Raw genomic sequence first — 12581 nt, 5'->3', positions numbered from 1 at the left:
TACAAAATGACCCAGCCTTCACAGCCCTCCGCAGTAAAGAATTCCACAGATTCACTACCCTCTCAGAAAAGAAATTCCTCCTCACTTTGCCTTAAATGAGGGACCACTTATTCTAAGATTATGCCCTCTGGTCCTAGACTCTCCCACAAGGGGGGATCAACTTCTCAGCATCTACTTTATCAATATAAGAACCTTATATCTTGAAATAAGGTAACCTCTCATTCTTCTAAATTCCAATAAATAGTAAAGATTTAGTAATTTAATTAAAATAGTAACTAGACCGATTCCCAGAATGAGGGGATTGTCCCACAAGGAGAAATTGAGTAGACTAAGCCTCTAAATCCTAGAATTTAAAAGGAAGGGAGGTGATTTCATTGAAACTTTTAAAATTCTTAAGGCGTTTGCGAAGGTGATGGGACAAAATGTTCCCTGACTCAGGAAATCCAGAACTAGGGAATCACAGACTCACAATAAAGCACTTAGACATTTACAAGTGAGTTGGAGAGAGTTTTATCACTCAAATGTTTGGTCATTGAGTATATTCAAGAGAGTTTTTTTTAATTTAAAGGAATCAGGAGATTTGATATTATGCAGGAAGGTAGGATTGAATTAGAAGATCAAAGTGGCCTTGAATAGTAGAGCAGAAACGAGGGGTCTTTTTAAGCTTACTTCTTTCATAATTTATTAGGATGTGCACATAATTGGTAAGGCAAGCATTTGTTGACCATCCCCCTAAGTAGGGGATGGTGAGCCACCTTATCGAACAGTCCATTTGGGGTAGATGCACCCACAATGCTGTTTGGGGAGAAATTCCATTTTTTTAAAATCCAATGAGGAACGGGGATACATTTCCAAGTCTGGATGGTGAGTGGCTTCAACAGTAGCTTTATTATAGTGGTGTTCCCGTATGTCTACTTTCTTGTTCTTCTATGTAGAAGTTGCGCGTTTGGAAAGTATTGTCAAAGGAGCCTTGTCAAGTTGCTGCAGTGCATCCTGTAGATAGTACACAATGCTGTCACTGCACATCAGTAATAGGATGAATGAATATTAAACTAGATATGGTGCTAATCAAGCAACCTGTTTTGTCCTTGATGGTGTGAAATTTCCTGAGTGGTGTTGGAATTGTCCTCATTCAGGCAGGTGAACAGTAGTCCATCACACTACTAATTTGTGTCTTGTAGATGTTGACAGGCATTAGGGAATCTGGAGTCAGGTAAGTTAAGTTGATATACATTTGCAAAATAAGGCTGATATATTTTTCCTTAGTATCTGTATAATTTGTTAAAATGTCTTACAGTCTTTTGTCTGTGAAGCGAGTTTTAATCTTCAGTTGTTTGATGGAAATTAAATAATACTGCAAACATTTAGCTGGTAAGATTCAGCTACAAGCTTCCTTTGTCCTCTGCCCAGTAGATCATTCAGCTGTCATCCCAGGAGATATTCACCAAAGCTGCATCTGTGTAAGGAACGTGGTCAAAGGGAGTCTTTGTTCATTAATTCCCTTCTAACTGTCAGTAGTTGAATGATTCATAGAGACACAGAGTCATAGAAACAGAGCCTTTGGTCCAACTTCTCTATGCTAACCAGATATCCTAAATTAATTTATTCCCATTTGCCAGCATTTGGCCCCTATCCCCCTAAACTCTTCCTATTCACGTACCCATCCAGATGGCTTTTCAATGTTGTAATTGTACCAGCCTTCACCACTTCCTCTGGCAGTATACACACACCACCCTCTGCGTGAAGAATTTTCCCCTTAGGTCCCTTTCATATCTTTTCCCCTCTCACCTTTTAAACCTATGCCCTCTAGTATTGGACCCCTCTATCCTGGGAAAAAAAACTTGTCTATTTACCCTATCCATGCCCCTCAGATTTTATAAAGCTCTACAAGGTCACCCTTCAGCCTCCAATGTTCCAGAGAAAATAGCTCCAGCTTATTCAGCCTCTCTCTATAGATTCAAAAGTGAGAGTAATTATTCCTACTGAAACTGCAGTGAGGTAGAATAACTAGTTGAAAGATACGAAGCTACCAAAGATGTGGATTTTCACGTAGCTACGTTTGGATAAAGTTAAAGCACAAGCAGTATGTTAGAATGCCTCAAAACTCAGAAGTTGAGAAATATGTGAATTTTCCAGTGAATGTATTTTCATATGTGTGCTTTTACATGTATTTGTAAATATTGTGAAGATGTTATCGATACTTTGTGAATAACTATAAATGTGAAGCATATCTTCGCATGAATTCCAACCCCTATGAGATTAAAAGCCAACATCCCATTAACATTTTTGATTCTGTGCAGAAACTGTTTGGTTTGTGAACGAAGAACGAGTTACTCCTTTTCCTTCACAGTTATGTCAAAAAAAGATGAAGATTGTCATGGATTAATTCATGAATAAGTATTTGTTGATACGTTATTTGTCATTGTGCTGTAAAGATAGAACGGTGTTTGATAATGCAGTAAGCATAAGTAAACAATATCCTCTCTATCATCACCTTCCACCCATTCCCACAGCACTAGCCTGTCATAGACTCTGCAGTGCCTACTTCACTTGCCCAGGACACCTCACCACCTGCACCAACACTATCAGCTGGGCCACCTACTTTCATTCCAGGAGAAAACAGTCCATAACAGGGGAGAAAGAGGTGGAATGGGTCCCTGATAACACGTTCATCACCCACTATGGAGACAGAACCCTGTACCTCATAGGAGAGGGTTAGGACCCGGGAGGGGGGCAATGCTGAAAAACCCGTGTCCCAACCAAATCTCACTCTTTATTCCACTGCACAGTAACCCCAATGTAACTACTATTCATTGTACACCACTGCTGTCAATTAGCTGTGTCATCTCTCTGCCTTGGGTCTTGCAGGTACCAGTGGGATGTTGATGGCCCCTACAAAGAAATGGCTTGCTCAGTCAGCAGCAACCCCCCACCAGTCCAGATACTGACAGTTTGGTGGGAGTCAGATTTAGGAAGTTTGGGAGGACAATCTGATGAGCACTGCCTTGTGACAACTCTGCAGCTGGCTGAAGAAGAAACTCCCCAGGTTGCTGACGTTCAGAGGGCTGCTGGACACCAGGTAGGCATCTGCTCAGCTCCAGCAGAAGAAAGCTGAATGGTGTCGACGTGCACAGGAAGGTGCAGGAGTGACAAGACAGTTACGTGGCACCCAATAACCCTCACAGCCCTGAGTCTATAGGAGTGCAGCTATGCTGTAGGGATCCAGCTGCCTGAAGCATGTTGCTGTGGGTCTGGAGTAATATGTAGGCCAGACCACAATAAGGATAGCAGTCATCCACAGTTACACCAGTACCATCCCCACCTCTTCCTCCACTACATCGATGACTGTATTGGCCCTGCCTTGTGCTCCCATGAGGAGCTCGAACAGTTCACTCACCTCACCAACACCTTTCACCCCAACCTCAAATTCATCTGGACCATCTCCAACACCTCCTTCCCCTTCCTGGCCCTCTCTGCCTCCGTCTCCGGCAACCAACTCAGCACCAACATCTACTTCAAACCCACTGACTCCCACAGCTACCTGACGACACCTCCTCTCACCCACCCTCCTGCAAGAATGCAATCCCACACTCCCAATTCTTTCTGCCTCTGCCGCATCTGCTCCTGGGATGAAGCATTCCACTCCCCGACACCCCAGCTATCTTCCTACTTCAAGGACTGTAATTTCCCCTCTCCCATGATTCAGAATGCCTGCAACTGCATCTCCCACACTTCTGCCCTCAAACCCCTCCCCCCCAAACAACAAGGATAGAGCCCCTAGTCCCCAGCCCACCAACCTCCGAATCCAATGCATCATCCTCTGCTACTTTTGCCACCTACAATCGGACCCCACCACCAGAGATGATATTTCCCTCCCCACCTCTACCTGCTTTCCATGGGGACCGGTCTCTCCACGACACCCTCGTCCGCTCCACACTCCCCACTAGCCCCACCATCACGGCACCTTTTCCTGCAACTGCAGGAAGTGCTACACCTGCCCCTACACCTCCATCCAAGGCGCCAAACAATCATTCCAAATTCGACAGGGATTCACCTGTACAACTTCTAACCTGGTCTACTGCATCCACTGCCCTACATTGGAGAGACCAAATGCAGTCTGGGTGACAGGTTCGCAGAGCATCTATGCTCTGTATGCTCCAATTGACACCACCTTCCAGTTCCCAGCCATTTCTACTCCCCTTCCCATTCCCTTCGTGACATACCCATCCTGGGCCTCCTCCAATGTCACAATGAGGTCACACAAAAATTGGAGGAACAACATCACTTCAGAAGCTTACAGCCCGATGGCCTCAACACAGAATTCACCAGCTTCAAAATCTCCCCACCCCCGGCCTCATCCCATGTCCAACCCTCCCTCTCATCCCCGCCTCCTTGATCTGACACAAACTGTTCATCTTCCTTCTCACCTATCTGCCCCACCCTTCCCATTGACCAATCTCCACATCCCCCTACCTGCACCCACCTATCACCAACCCCAATCCCCTATTTATTTCTGAGCTCCCTTCCCCCTCCCCAGTCCTGGTGAAGGGTCCTGACCTGAAACGGCAACTTTCCTGCTCCTCTGATGCTGCCTGACCTGTCGTGTTCCTGCAGCTCCACACTGTATTGTGTGTGAGCAGTGCAGATGGGAACTACAGTTGATCATGTAGTTCCTTAAACCTGGTATGCCAATCAATAAGCTAGAAGCTGATTGTGACCTAGCTCAATGTAGCAGCGTCCTAGCCGCTAAAACACAGATTGCCAACTTGGCCAAACAGCAAGGGATACTGGGTACATCATCCAAGTGAAACTCTGAACTCACAAAACCCACAGTGCAATCACAGCAGCCAGGTGCTATGACATTAGCATAATGTAAAAGGCTGCACAGACACCCCCAACAACTTATCCACGAAACAAAGGGCAGCCCAGACAGAAAGGCACTGGGTCCTGCTACACAAAGAAACTTGACAGTAGCATGCCAACTAAATGATTGACTCTAGTTTCAAATTATTAAAACCTGAAGAGTAATACCTGAAATGTTGATTGCTCCGTTCCTCCAGATGCTGCCTGGCCTGCTGTGTTCTTCCAGCCTCCTGTCTGTCTACCTGGGATTCCAGCATCTGCAGGTTTTTTTTGTCTCTATTAAGTGTATCTCCCTTAGAACTGATCAGAACTACAGAAAGTTCCAGCAAACCATCTAAAAGGTATAAAAACAGAGTTCACCTGCAGACTGCTCTCAGACCTGCTCTTGGAATTGGCAGAGGCCTTTTCAGGACACCCTTTTCAGGACACCAGCACAGCAAGAGGCAGAGACCAGCTGACCGTCCAGAGAGAGGGAGAAAGCAGCTTTGCAGACCCAGAGACAGAGCCACAGACACAGTGACTGTGTAAATTTACAAGAGACTAGGGAAATATTAACCGTAAATGGCCAAATAGAATTAGGAATAGTATGTTTAGTATTAAAAATTATTGTAATTTTGTTCATAATAAAGTGGGAATGTTTTGCTTTGGTACCAGCTTGTGTTCGTGTTGATTTGACTGCTTCAGTATTGTGGGATACCTAGGCAAATTCATTCATAACATTCTGGTTAAAGTTGTCTGGTTAAACTTGTTTAAAGAGGAACAAGATGACATCTTCACCCATATCCATTAATAGATCTACACAGAAGCAGAAAGAGGCACTGACAGATTAAATGCACAGTCAAAACTAGGGTAAATGTGGTCATCCAATTTAATAAAGGGTACCATATTTTCTAAAGGATGAACAGCTAGAAACGCTGGCGATCCAAAGAGAGTTCTGAAGGATCATCATTGATCTGAAACTTCAACTATGGTTCTCTCTAGAGAAAACTCTGATCTGACCGCCTGAGTATTTCTAGCTAGTTTACTTTTTATTTCAGATGTCCAGTATATATATTATTTGTGTGGAGGTCCAAAGAGAATTGTGGCTGCACGTACATAAATCATTAAAACGCCATGAAGAGATTCAAAACTTCCCATGGAATTCTGGTCTTTAATATCTAACAAACTAACAGACATGGGGACAGGGGTGCTTCAACTGTACAAAGTCCTGGTTGTACAACACCTGGAGTACCACAAGCCATTCCAGACACCACATCTTAGGAAGGAGCACCGCATAGGCATTACCAGAATAATCCTGGCCTCCAAGGCTTAAATTCTGAGAAGATATTACACAAACTAGGCTTGTATTCCCTGAGGTTCAAGAGATTGGGGGGTAATTTGATAAAGGAAACAAATAGGGTAGTGTCAACAATGGCTCAGTTGTTAGCACTTCTGTTTGTGTTTCCAGGTCCAAAACAACCAGGGCTGATACTTCACAGCAGTAGGAGAAATAGAAACTAAATGACAAAAGATCAAAGAACAAACCTGGAAACTTCTTCCCAGAACAATAATAAAGTTCCCTTTGTCCTCACTTTCATCCCATCTACAAATGATCGTTCTCTGCCATTTCTGTGTGATGTTACCACCAAATATCTTTCCCAGTTAGCATTCCAAAGGGATAGTTTTCTCCCCAGCACCCTGGTCCACTCCTCAACACACTCCTCCACTTCTCACAGCAGCTTGCCATGCGAGTGCAGGAGATGCAACACCTGCCTTTCACCTCCTCCCTTCTCTACCCAAACATCCCTTCCAGGTGAAAGAGCAATTTACTCGTACTCCTTTCAATATAGTATACTGTAATCACTGCTCACATTGTGGTCTGCTTTACATCAGAAAGGGTGATTATGTTTCCAAACAGCTTGGTTCAGCCCACAAGTTTGACTGGTGACCTGCCAGTGCAACATTTTGCTCTCTCACTGTGTTTTCTGTCCGCAGCCTGCTGCTGTGTTCCAATAAAGCTCAATGCAAACTTGTTATCTTTTGAGTAGGCACTTTATAGCATATGCATGTATATAAAATCAAAAGAGGTAGCTGGACCATAAGTTGATTTTACTGATGACACAAACCTAAATGAAAATAATTTTTAAAATTGCAAGAACAGGAAAGTTTAAGATAATATAGTACAGTCGGTTCTGCTATAAACGCACTACAAGATCATGTCTCACTTACACAATTTGGTTTTTAATCTCTTGGTTCTAATTTCTTTAACCGGACTGACATGTTAGGATGTAGTAAAATCAAAATATATACAAGCATGTAACAACAGGAAGCAAAATACACAGCTAATTCTACAAGTGAGAGACATCCAAATACCCACTGGGTTTAAATCAGAGGGGGCAGGATGCAGGCTGCTGAATACCATCACAGCGGAACAATTAGTGATGTGACAGGCAAAATTAAGCAGAATCTTTGAAGATGGAATCCAGAAAGAAACTGTCCCGTCCCAGCATTCTCTTCCATCAGGGTGACAGGAACACATGGACCTCAGATGCATGTTCTCTCCAAAAGGTCTGAAGCATTGGTCCAGGGGAGTCAATTCACAAAGTTAGAAGAAATGTTGGAAATTGGGAGTAAAACAGCAAATCACAGATCAGTCAGCATACAAAGTAGAAAAAGAATCTGTAGAACAGTCTCAGCTCAGACATTAACTTGTCTTTATCTCTTTAGGATGTTGACTGATCTAATGTACTTTTCTAGTGTTTTCTGTTTTTAGTCTAAGCAATCAGTGGCAATTCCTGAAGAGTGATGATATTTAAAAAACAAACACTGAAATGCTGCTACAAATTATTCCACTGTCCCTTTGACGTGAGTTTTCTCCCATCTAGCCTGAGTTCCCAATCCTGAATGACATCCAGTGATGCCCACAGTAAAGCAGTCTTGTATGGACATTGGATAAGGAGTGAATCAGACTTGCCTATGTTCGTTAGTATCCAGAGTAAAACTGTTTGCTGTCTATGCCTAAAATTGAACTGCAGCCTCTGCAGGAAACCTGTGGAACCACAGCATTATAAGTAGCCAATGCCTTGAGGTGCGGGGTAGAAAAGTAGTAGAAAGGTAAAAATTGGCAGGGTAAAAAATGGAAAAGGGAAACAATAAAAAAAGTTTATTTAGTACAAGCTTGTTATTAATTTTTAAACCATATATTTTTGACCACAATTAAGATGCAAGATTTAAAATAAAAATATGTAAATGGCCTGCACAATTTTTAAAATTCTGTTCTGAAGATGTCCAGGGAAAGTGACATAATGCACTTGTTATACTGTGCACTTTAGTTCTGTAGCAGAATAAGTATCAGTACATAAACCCATGTATGAAGCTGCATTCGTTAATGATCTTCATCCTTAAACATATGAAGTTGCTTGATACCAGGAGTGTCCAAAGCTTTAGGTCCAAACTTAGGTCATGGCGCATACACGGTTCCTTGATGTCCAATATAAAGGTTAAATGAATATTCCGGTTAATTGATGTTGACATTTTCATTTATTGCCAAATGCACCTTTTCTAAATCTCCAAGATCATAAAATTTAAATAGTATGGAATATGCAATACTAAACTGAAACCAAGTTGATTGGACTTTGTGGGTTCAATCGCCAGAAGTTGTGGGCCATCATATGGACACCCTAGCTTTACATGGACATTCTACACTGAACGACCTTCCAACTGTATTCAGGTTTATAGCAAAAACATTGGCTGCCAAACATGAAACGGAAACAAAAACGCACCAGAGACAATGACCCTGAAATCTGATCTGCGGGCAGCTGGTCCTGGTCTTCCTCTAGATCCACTCTGCCAACTCCTCTGCCTCTCTGGAATTCCACCCATAAACGATAGACTCCATAATCATAACCATTTCTTCTATAGACTGCGTCTTGTGCATCTCTGCCAATGCAAGGGGGGAGGAAGAAGTTAAGCCACAATTTTCCATCTATTTGGAAATTTCCTCCTATGTGTAACTCAAGGAAAGATCCAGTCAATGTTGCCACCAATACGATGTCTATAATTGATCTATTTATTTCAGATGTTCCAGAGGATTCCCAGCTGAGAAGTAAACGGATGGTCCTGTTGGCTGAACAGCATCATCACAAGCTGCAAAGGTACACAGGTATATCAGCACAAAAAGAACTTTGGAGCTGAACCTAGAAAAAGAAATACAATTTTTTTCAATTAAAATAGGTTATGTTTCAAGGGTGGAGAGAGTCCTTCTGAACTTTATTGAACTCGGCTGATCATTTAGTATGCAGTCCAACACACAGCTGAGTTTCCTACAGTATTGGAACTGCACAAACTTGTCTGTCTTGTAAGCTTCCAAGTGACTACAGTATAGGAGGCTCTAAATGTACAATTCACAGATGTCAAAATCTAATGGTAATAGTGCTAAATTTTAATACAACATCCAATTAAAGTTATGACAAAACATTTATTGTATATAGAGAAATTTTAAGATGTACAAATGCTGATAAAATACTACTAATAATAGGGCTAACAGTGTGGAGCTGGATGAACATAGCAGCATCAGAGGAACAGGAAAGCTGACGTTTCAGATCTGAACCCTTTTTCTGAAGAAGAGTCCAGACGCGAAACGTCAGCTTTCCTGCTCCTCGGCCTGCCGTGCTCATCCAGCTCTACACCTTGTTATCTCAGATTCTCCAGCATCGGCAGTTCCTACCATCTACTAATTATAGGTACAGTCGGTTCTGCTATAACGCGATTGCTGCATTCCTGCGCAACATTGCATTATAGAAAATCGTGCTATAGCAATAATGGGGCCTATGGGTAAAGCGGGGTTGGGGCAGACCACCAAAAAAAAACCCAAAAATCACTCAAAAGACTAACACAAAAAGGATAGTACAGTTTGAATAAATGTTTTAATCATACCTAATAAATGAAATTAAAGTAAATTTAACACATTACCTTGACAAAACGTCAAGTTGACTTGATGGGGGAGGAGGTTTTGAGGTTGGTCTGTTGTTAATGCAGGGGCTGAGGGTCATCATCATCACCACTTTCAGATGCAGTTGTGGTTGCACGTTTAGGGCGAAAAATAGTTAATCCAGAAGTGGATGACTGCGGTTCATTGCTTTCCAACTGTTTCTTGGGGGTTGGCTTAAAAAAGGCATCCAGTTTTTGTTGGTTTGCCCTTTCTCTTCGTTCATGAAGAAGCTTTTCATAGGGTGCCAAATAAGATCTTATTCCATGAACTGCTACCCTGCTGCGTTCTGCATTATAATCGGTATCCTCTAAGAGCTGCAACTGTTTTTCAATTTCCCTCAGGATTGAAGACAAAACAGAAGTGGAAAGCTCTCGTGGTGCTGCATCCTGAACTATTACAACTTCATCTCCAGCTTCCACTTCCCGCTCAGCGACTAGTTGTTGTAGATCAGCTGTAGAGAGATCTTCACAGTGGCCTTCTTCGTCAATTAATTTTACTATGGCAGGAAATGCCATTGCATGCTCCGCATCTGCATTGACAGCTTTGCCACATAACTTTACGTTATGAAAAGCGTAGCGGTTCTTAAAACCAGCAAACCAGCCACTGCTAGCACTAAAGGCAGGCACATCTGCAGGATTTTCAGCTTTTTTTGTTAAATCTTCATAAATTGATAAGGCTTTCTCTTTTATGCTGAGAAAGGTGGTCCCAGATCGCTTTTTCATTTGATCTTCTATCCACACACTTAGAAGACGCTCCATCTCTTCAAGCTCCTTTGTCCGTGACCTCATAGATTTGCTAGCACTCAGACTTGTTCCAGCAATATAGCTTGCTTTAATTTTTTCTGCATTGTCTCTAATGGTGCGCAAGGTGGACTCCTTTATTCCTGTTACGCGAACTATATCACATGTTCTCTCATTACGCTCAAAACGCTTTATAACATCTAGCTTCTCTTCCAGTGTTATAGCCTTTCTCTTACGTTCACCACCAGCAATTTTATCACCAGGACGCTTCCTGCTAACATTCTTGTCACTTTGTCCTCGCATTTTTGTGGGTAACAAGGCAGAATTTGCAAAAATAAAACAAATATCCCGGAGTACCGTACCTCTCACAGAATGCGCTTCGTGACAAAATCTGCGAAATGATCATGTGATGCTGGCATGGAGACTCTTTTCAGCACTAACAGTGCACATGCTCAGGACAAAGCTCCCAAAACAATCATGTGATGTCAACGTGGTGGAAGATGTCGACACGTATTCCGCGCACCCGATCAAATGGCGTTATAGCCAACACAAGTTTGCGTTTTAGGAATAGCGCTCCCCTATTCTTCAGTCACATTATAGCCAATTCGCATTGCTAGAACACGCATTATAACAGAACCGACTGTATAACTTTGGTATAAAATGTTACTTTGTATAGTATATATATGTAATGCACTCAGTTGCATGAGGCAAACATCGATTTTTTGTTTACACTCAAAGCAGCATATTCACATTTGGGTTGCATCTCTACATTTATGTCAAAGATGCAATTCACAAACCTTAGAAAACTTTAAAAAGGGAAATACAAAATTAATTCAACTTCTTTGTATTGCACATGATCGCTACTGTAAATTATGACTGCTGCTGTCATTTTTTGATATTGTTTCAACAATAACTATAGAAATCAATATTATTCTATCAAATCTTGTTCTCTGCAGCTGATATCTACATATCACTGACACTTTGTTGCAGGGAGGACATTACTACAGTCATATGGATCTGACGAGAAAAAGAAATCTAGGAGGGAAGGATCCACTGCCATTGTTACATCATGATGAGCCACTGCTGCCATAAGGTTTTTCCCGCTTGGGTCCCATGAATTCGAGTCCTTCAATTGGGATTTCTTTTTCCTTGATAGCTTTCTGTAATTAAAATAAATTCACTCTCATTAATGAGCACCAGTTACATTGGAAACCCTGAAGTCATTTGCATAGACAGTTATTTAAAAACAAATAAAGAAACAGAACAAAAAATTTATTTGATACTTTCTTCAGTAAATGGTAACAATAAAACCTTGACTCTCTTTCCCACTGTGTTTCGAGTCCCTTTTTTGAATACAATCTAACACCCAGTGCAATGCAGTCAGAGGTGCTATTTTTTTCAAATTAAAATGTTAAATCCTTTTCAAATGGATGCAAATATCCCACCAGCGTTATTTGAAGAGTATGGGAGTTCCTCTGCCTGTCATCAGCAGTATTCAACCGCAAAGCATAATTAACAGATTATTTATTTATCATATTGTTTGCAAGAATATTTACATAAAATGACTGCTGTATTCCCTATGTTGCTATAATTCAAAAGTTAATTTAAGTAACTGTGAAGGACTCTGGGACACCCTACAGTTAGAATGGACTCTCAATACTCCAACAATGGGCCAACCATCATTCTGAATGAGGATCCTTCCAGTTCTTCAGACAACACTGCAAAATAGTGAGACAACAAGGTGCAGGGCTGGATGAACACAGCAGGCCAAGCAGCATCATAGGAGCAGAGAGGCTGACGTTTCGGGCCTAGACCCTTCATCAGAAAAGGGGGAGGGGAAGGGGGTTTTGAAATAAATAGGGAGGGAGTGGGAGGCGGATAGAAGAGGGATAGAGGAGAGGATAGGTGGAGAGGAAACAAACAGGTCGAAGAGGCGGGGATGGGGCCAGGAAAGGTGAGTGCAGGTAGGGAGTTAGGAAGGGGATAGGTCAGTCCAGGGAGGACGGACA

The 12581-nt window shown here is 42.1% G+C and overlaps 1 protein-coding gene and 1 long non-coding RNA gene across 10 annotated transcripts in view; one reads left to right on the top strand and one right to left on the bottom strand.

Annotated features, from left to right (window-relative positions):
* The first annotated feature begins 2829 nt into the window (after positions 1-2829).
* LOC125481271 lies at positions 2830-11898 on the top strand. 2 transcript variants are annotated; one of them, XR_007261265.1, is made up of 3 exons: positions 2830-3079; positions 8921-8996; positions 11563-11898. It is a non-coding gene; the product is annotated as an uncharacterized LOC125481271 (long non-coding RNA). The 2 variants fall into 2 exon arrangements; XR_007261264.1 differs by having other exon boundaries at positions 8921-9004; positions 11563-11894.
* Positions 6935-12581, bottom strand: part of triap1 (TP53 regulated inhibitor of apoptosis 1) — a 6925-nt gene continuing 1278 nt past the window's right edge. Inside the window, exons 2-3 of one of the 8 annotated variants that reach the window (XR_007261262.1) lie at positions 11551-11732; positions 6935-9038 (exon numbers count right to left, since the gene is read on the bottom strand). Coding sequence is in view for 3 of the 8 variants with exons in the window: in XM_048592603.1 (XP_048448560.1) it covers positions 11640-11732 (93 nt within the window). In the remaining 5 variants the exon portion in view is untranslated. Of the gene's footprint in view, positions 11733-12581 lie in introns of those variants that run through there. The other 7 variants (XR_007261261.1, XR_007261260.1, XR_007261263.1 and 4 more) reach the window with 7 other exon arrangements.

Source organism: Rhincodon typus, unplaced genomic scaffold (assembly GCF_021869965.1).
Source record: "Rhincodon typus isolate 14 unplaced genomic scaffold, sRhiTyp1.1 hic_rhity00001527, whole genome shotgun sequence".
Lineage (NCBI taxonomy): Eukaryota > Metazoa > Chordata > Chondrichthyes > Orectolobiformes > Rhincodontidae > Rhincodon > Rhincodon typus.
This window is presented reverse-complemented; position numbering and strand designations above follow the sequence as displayed.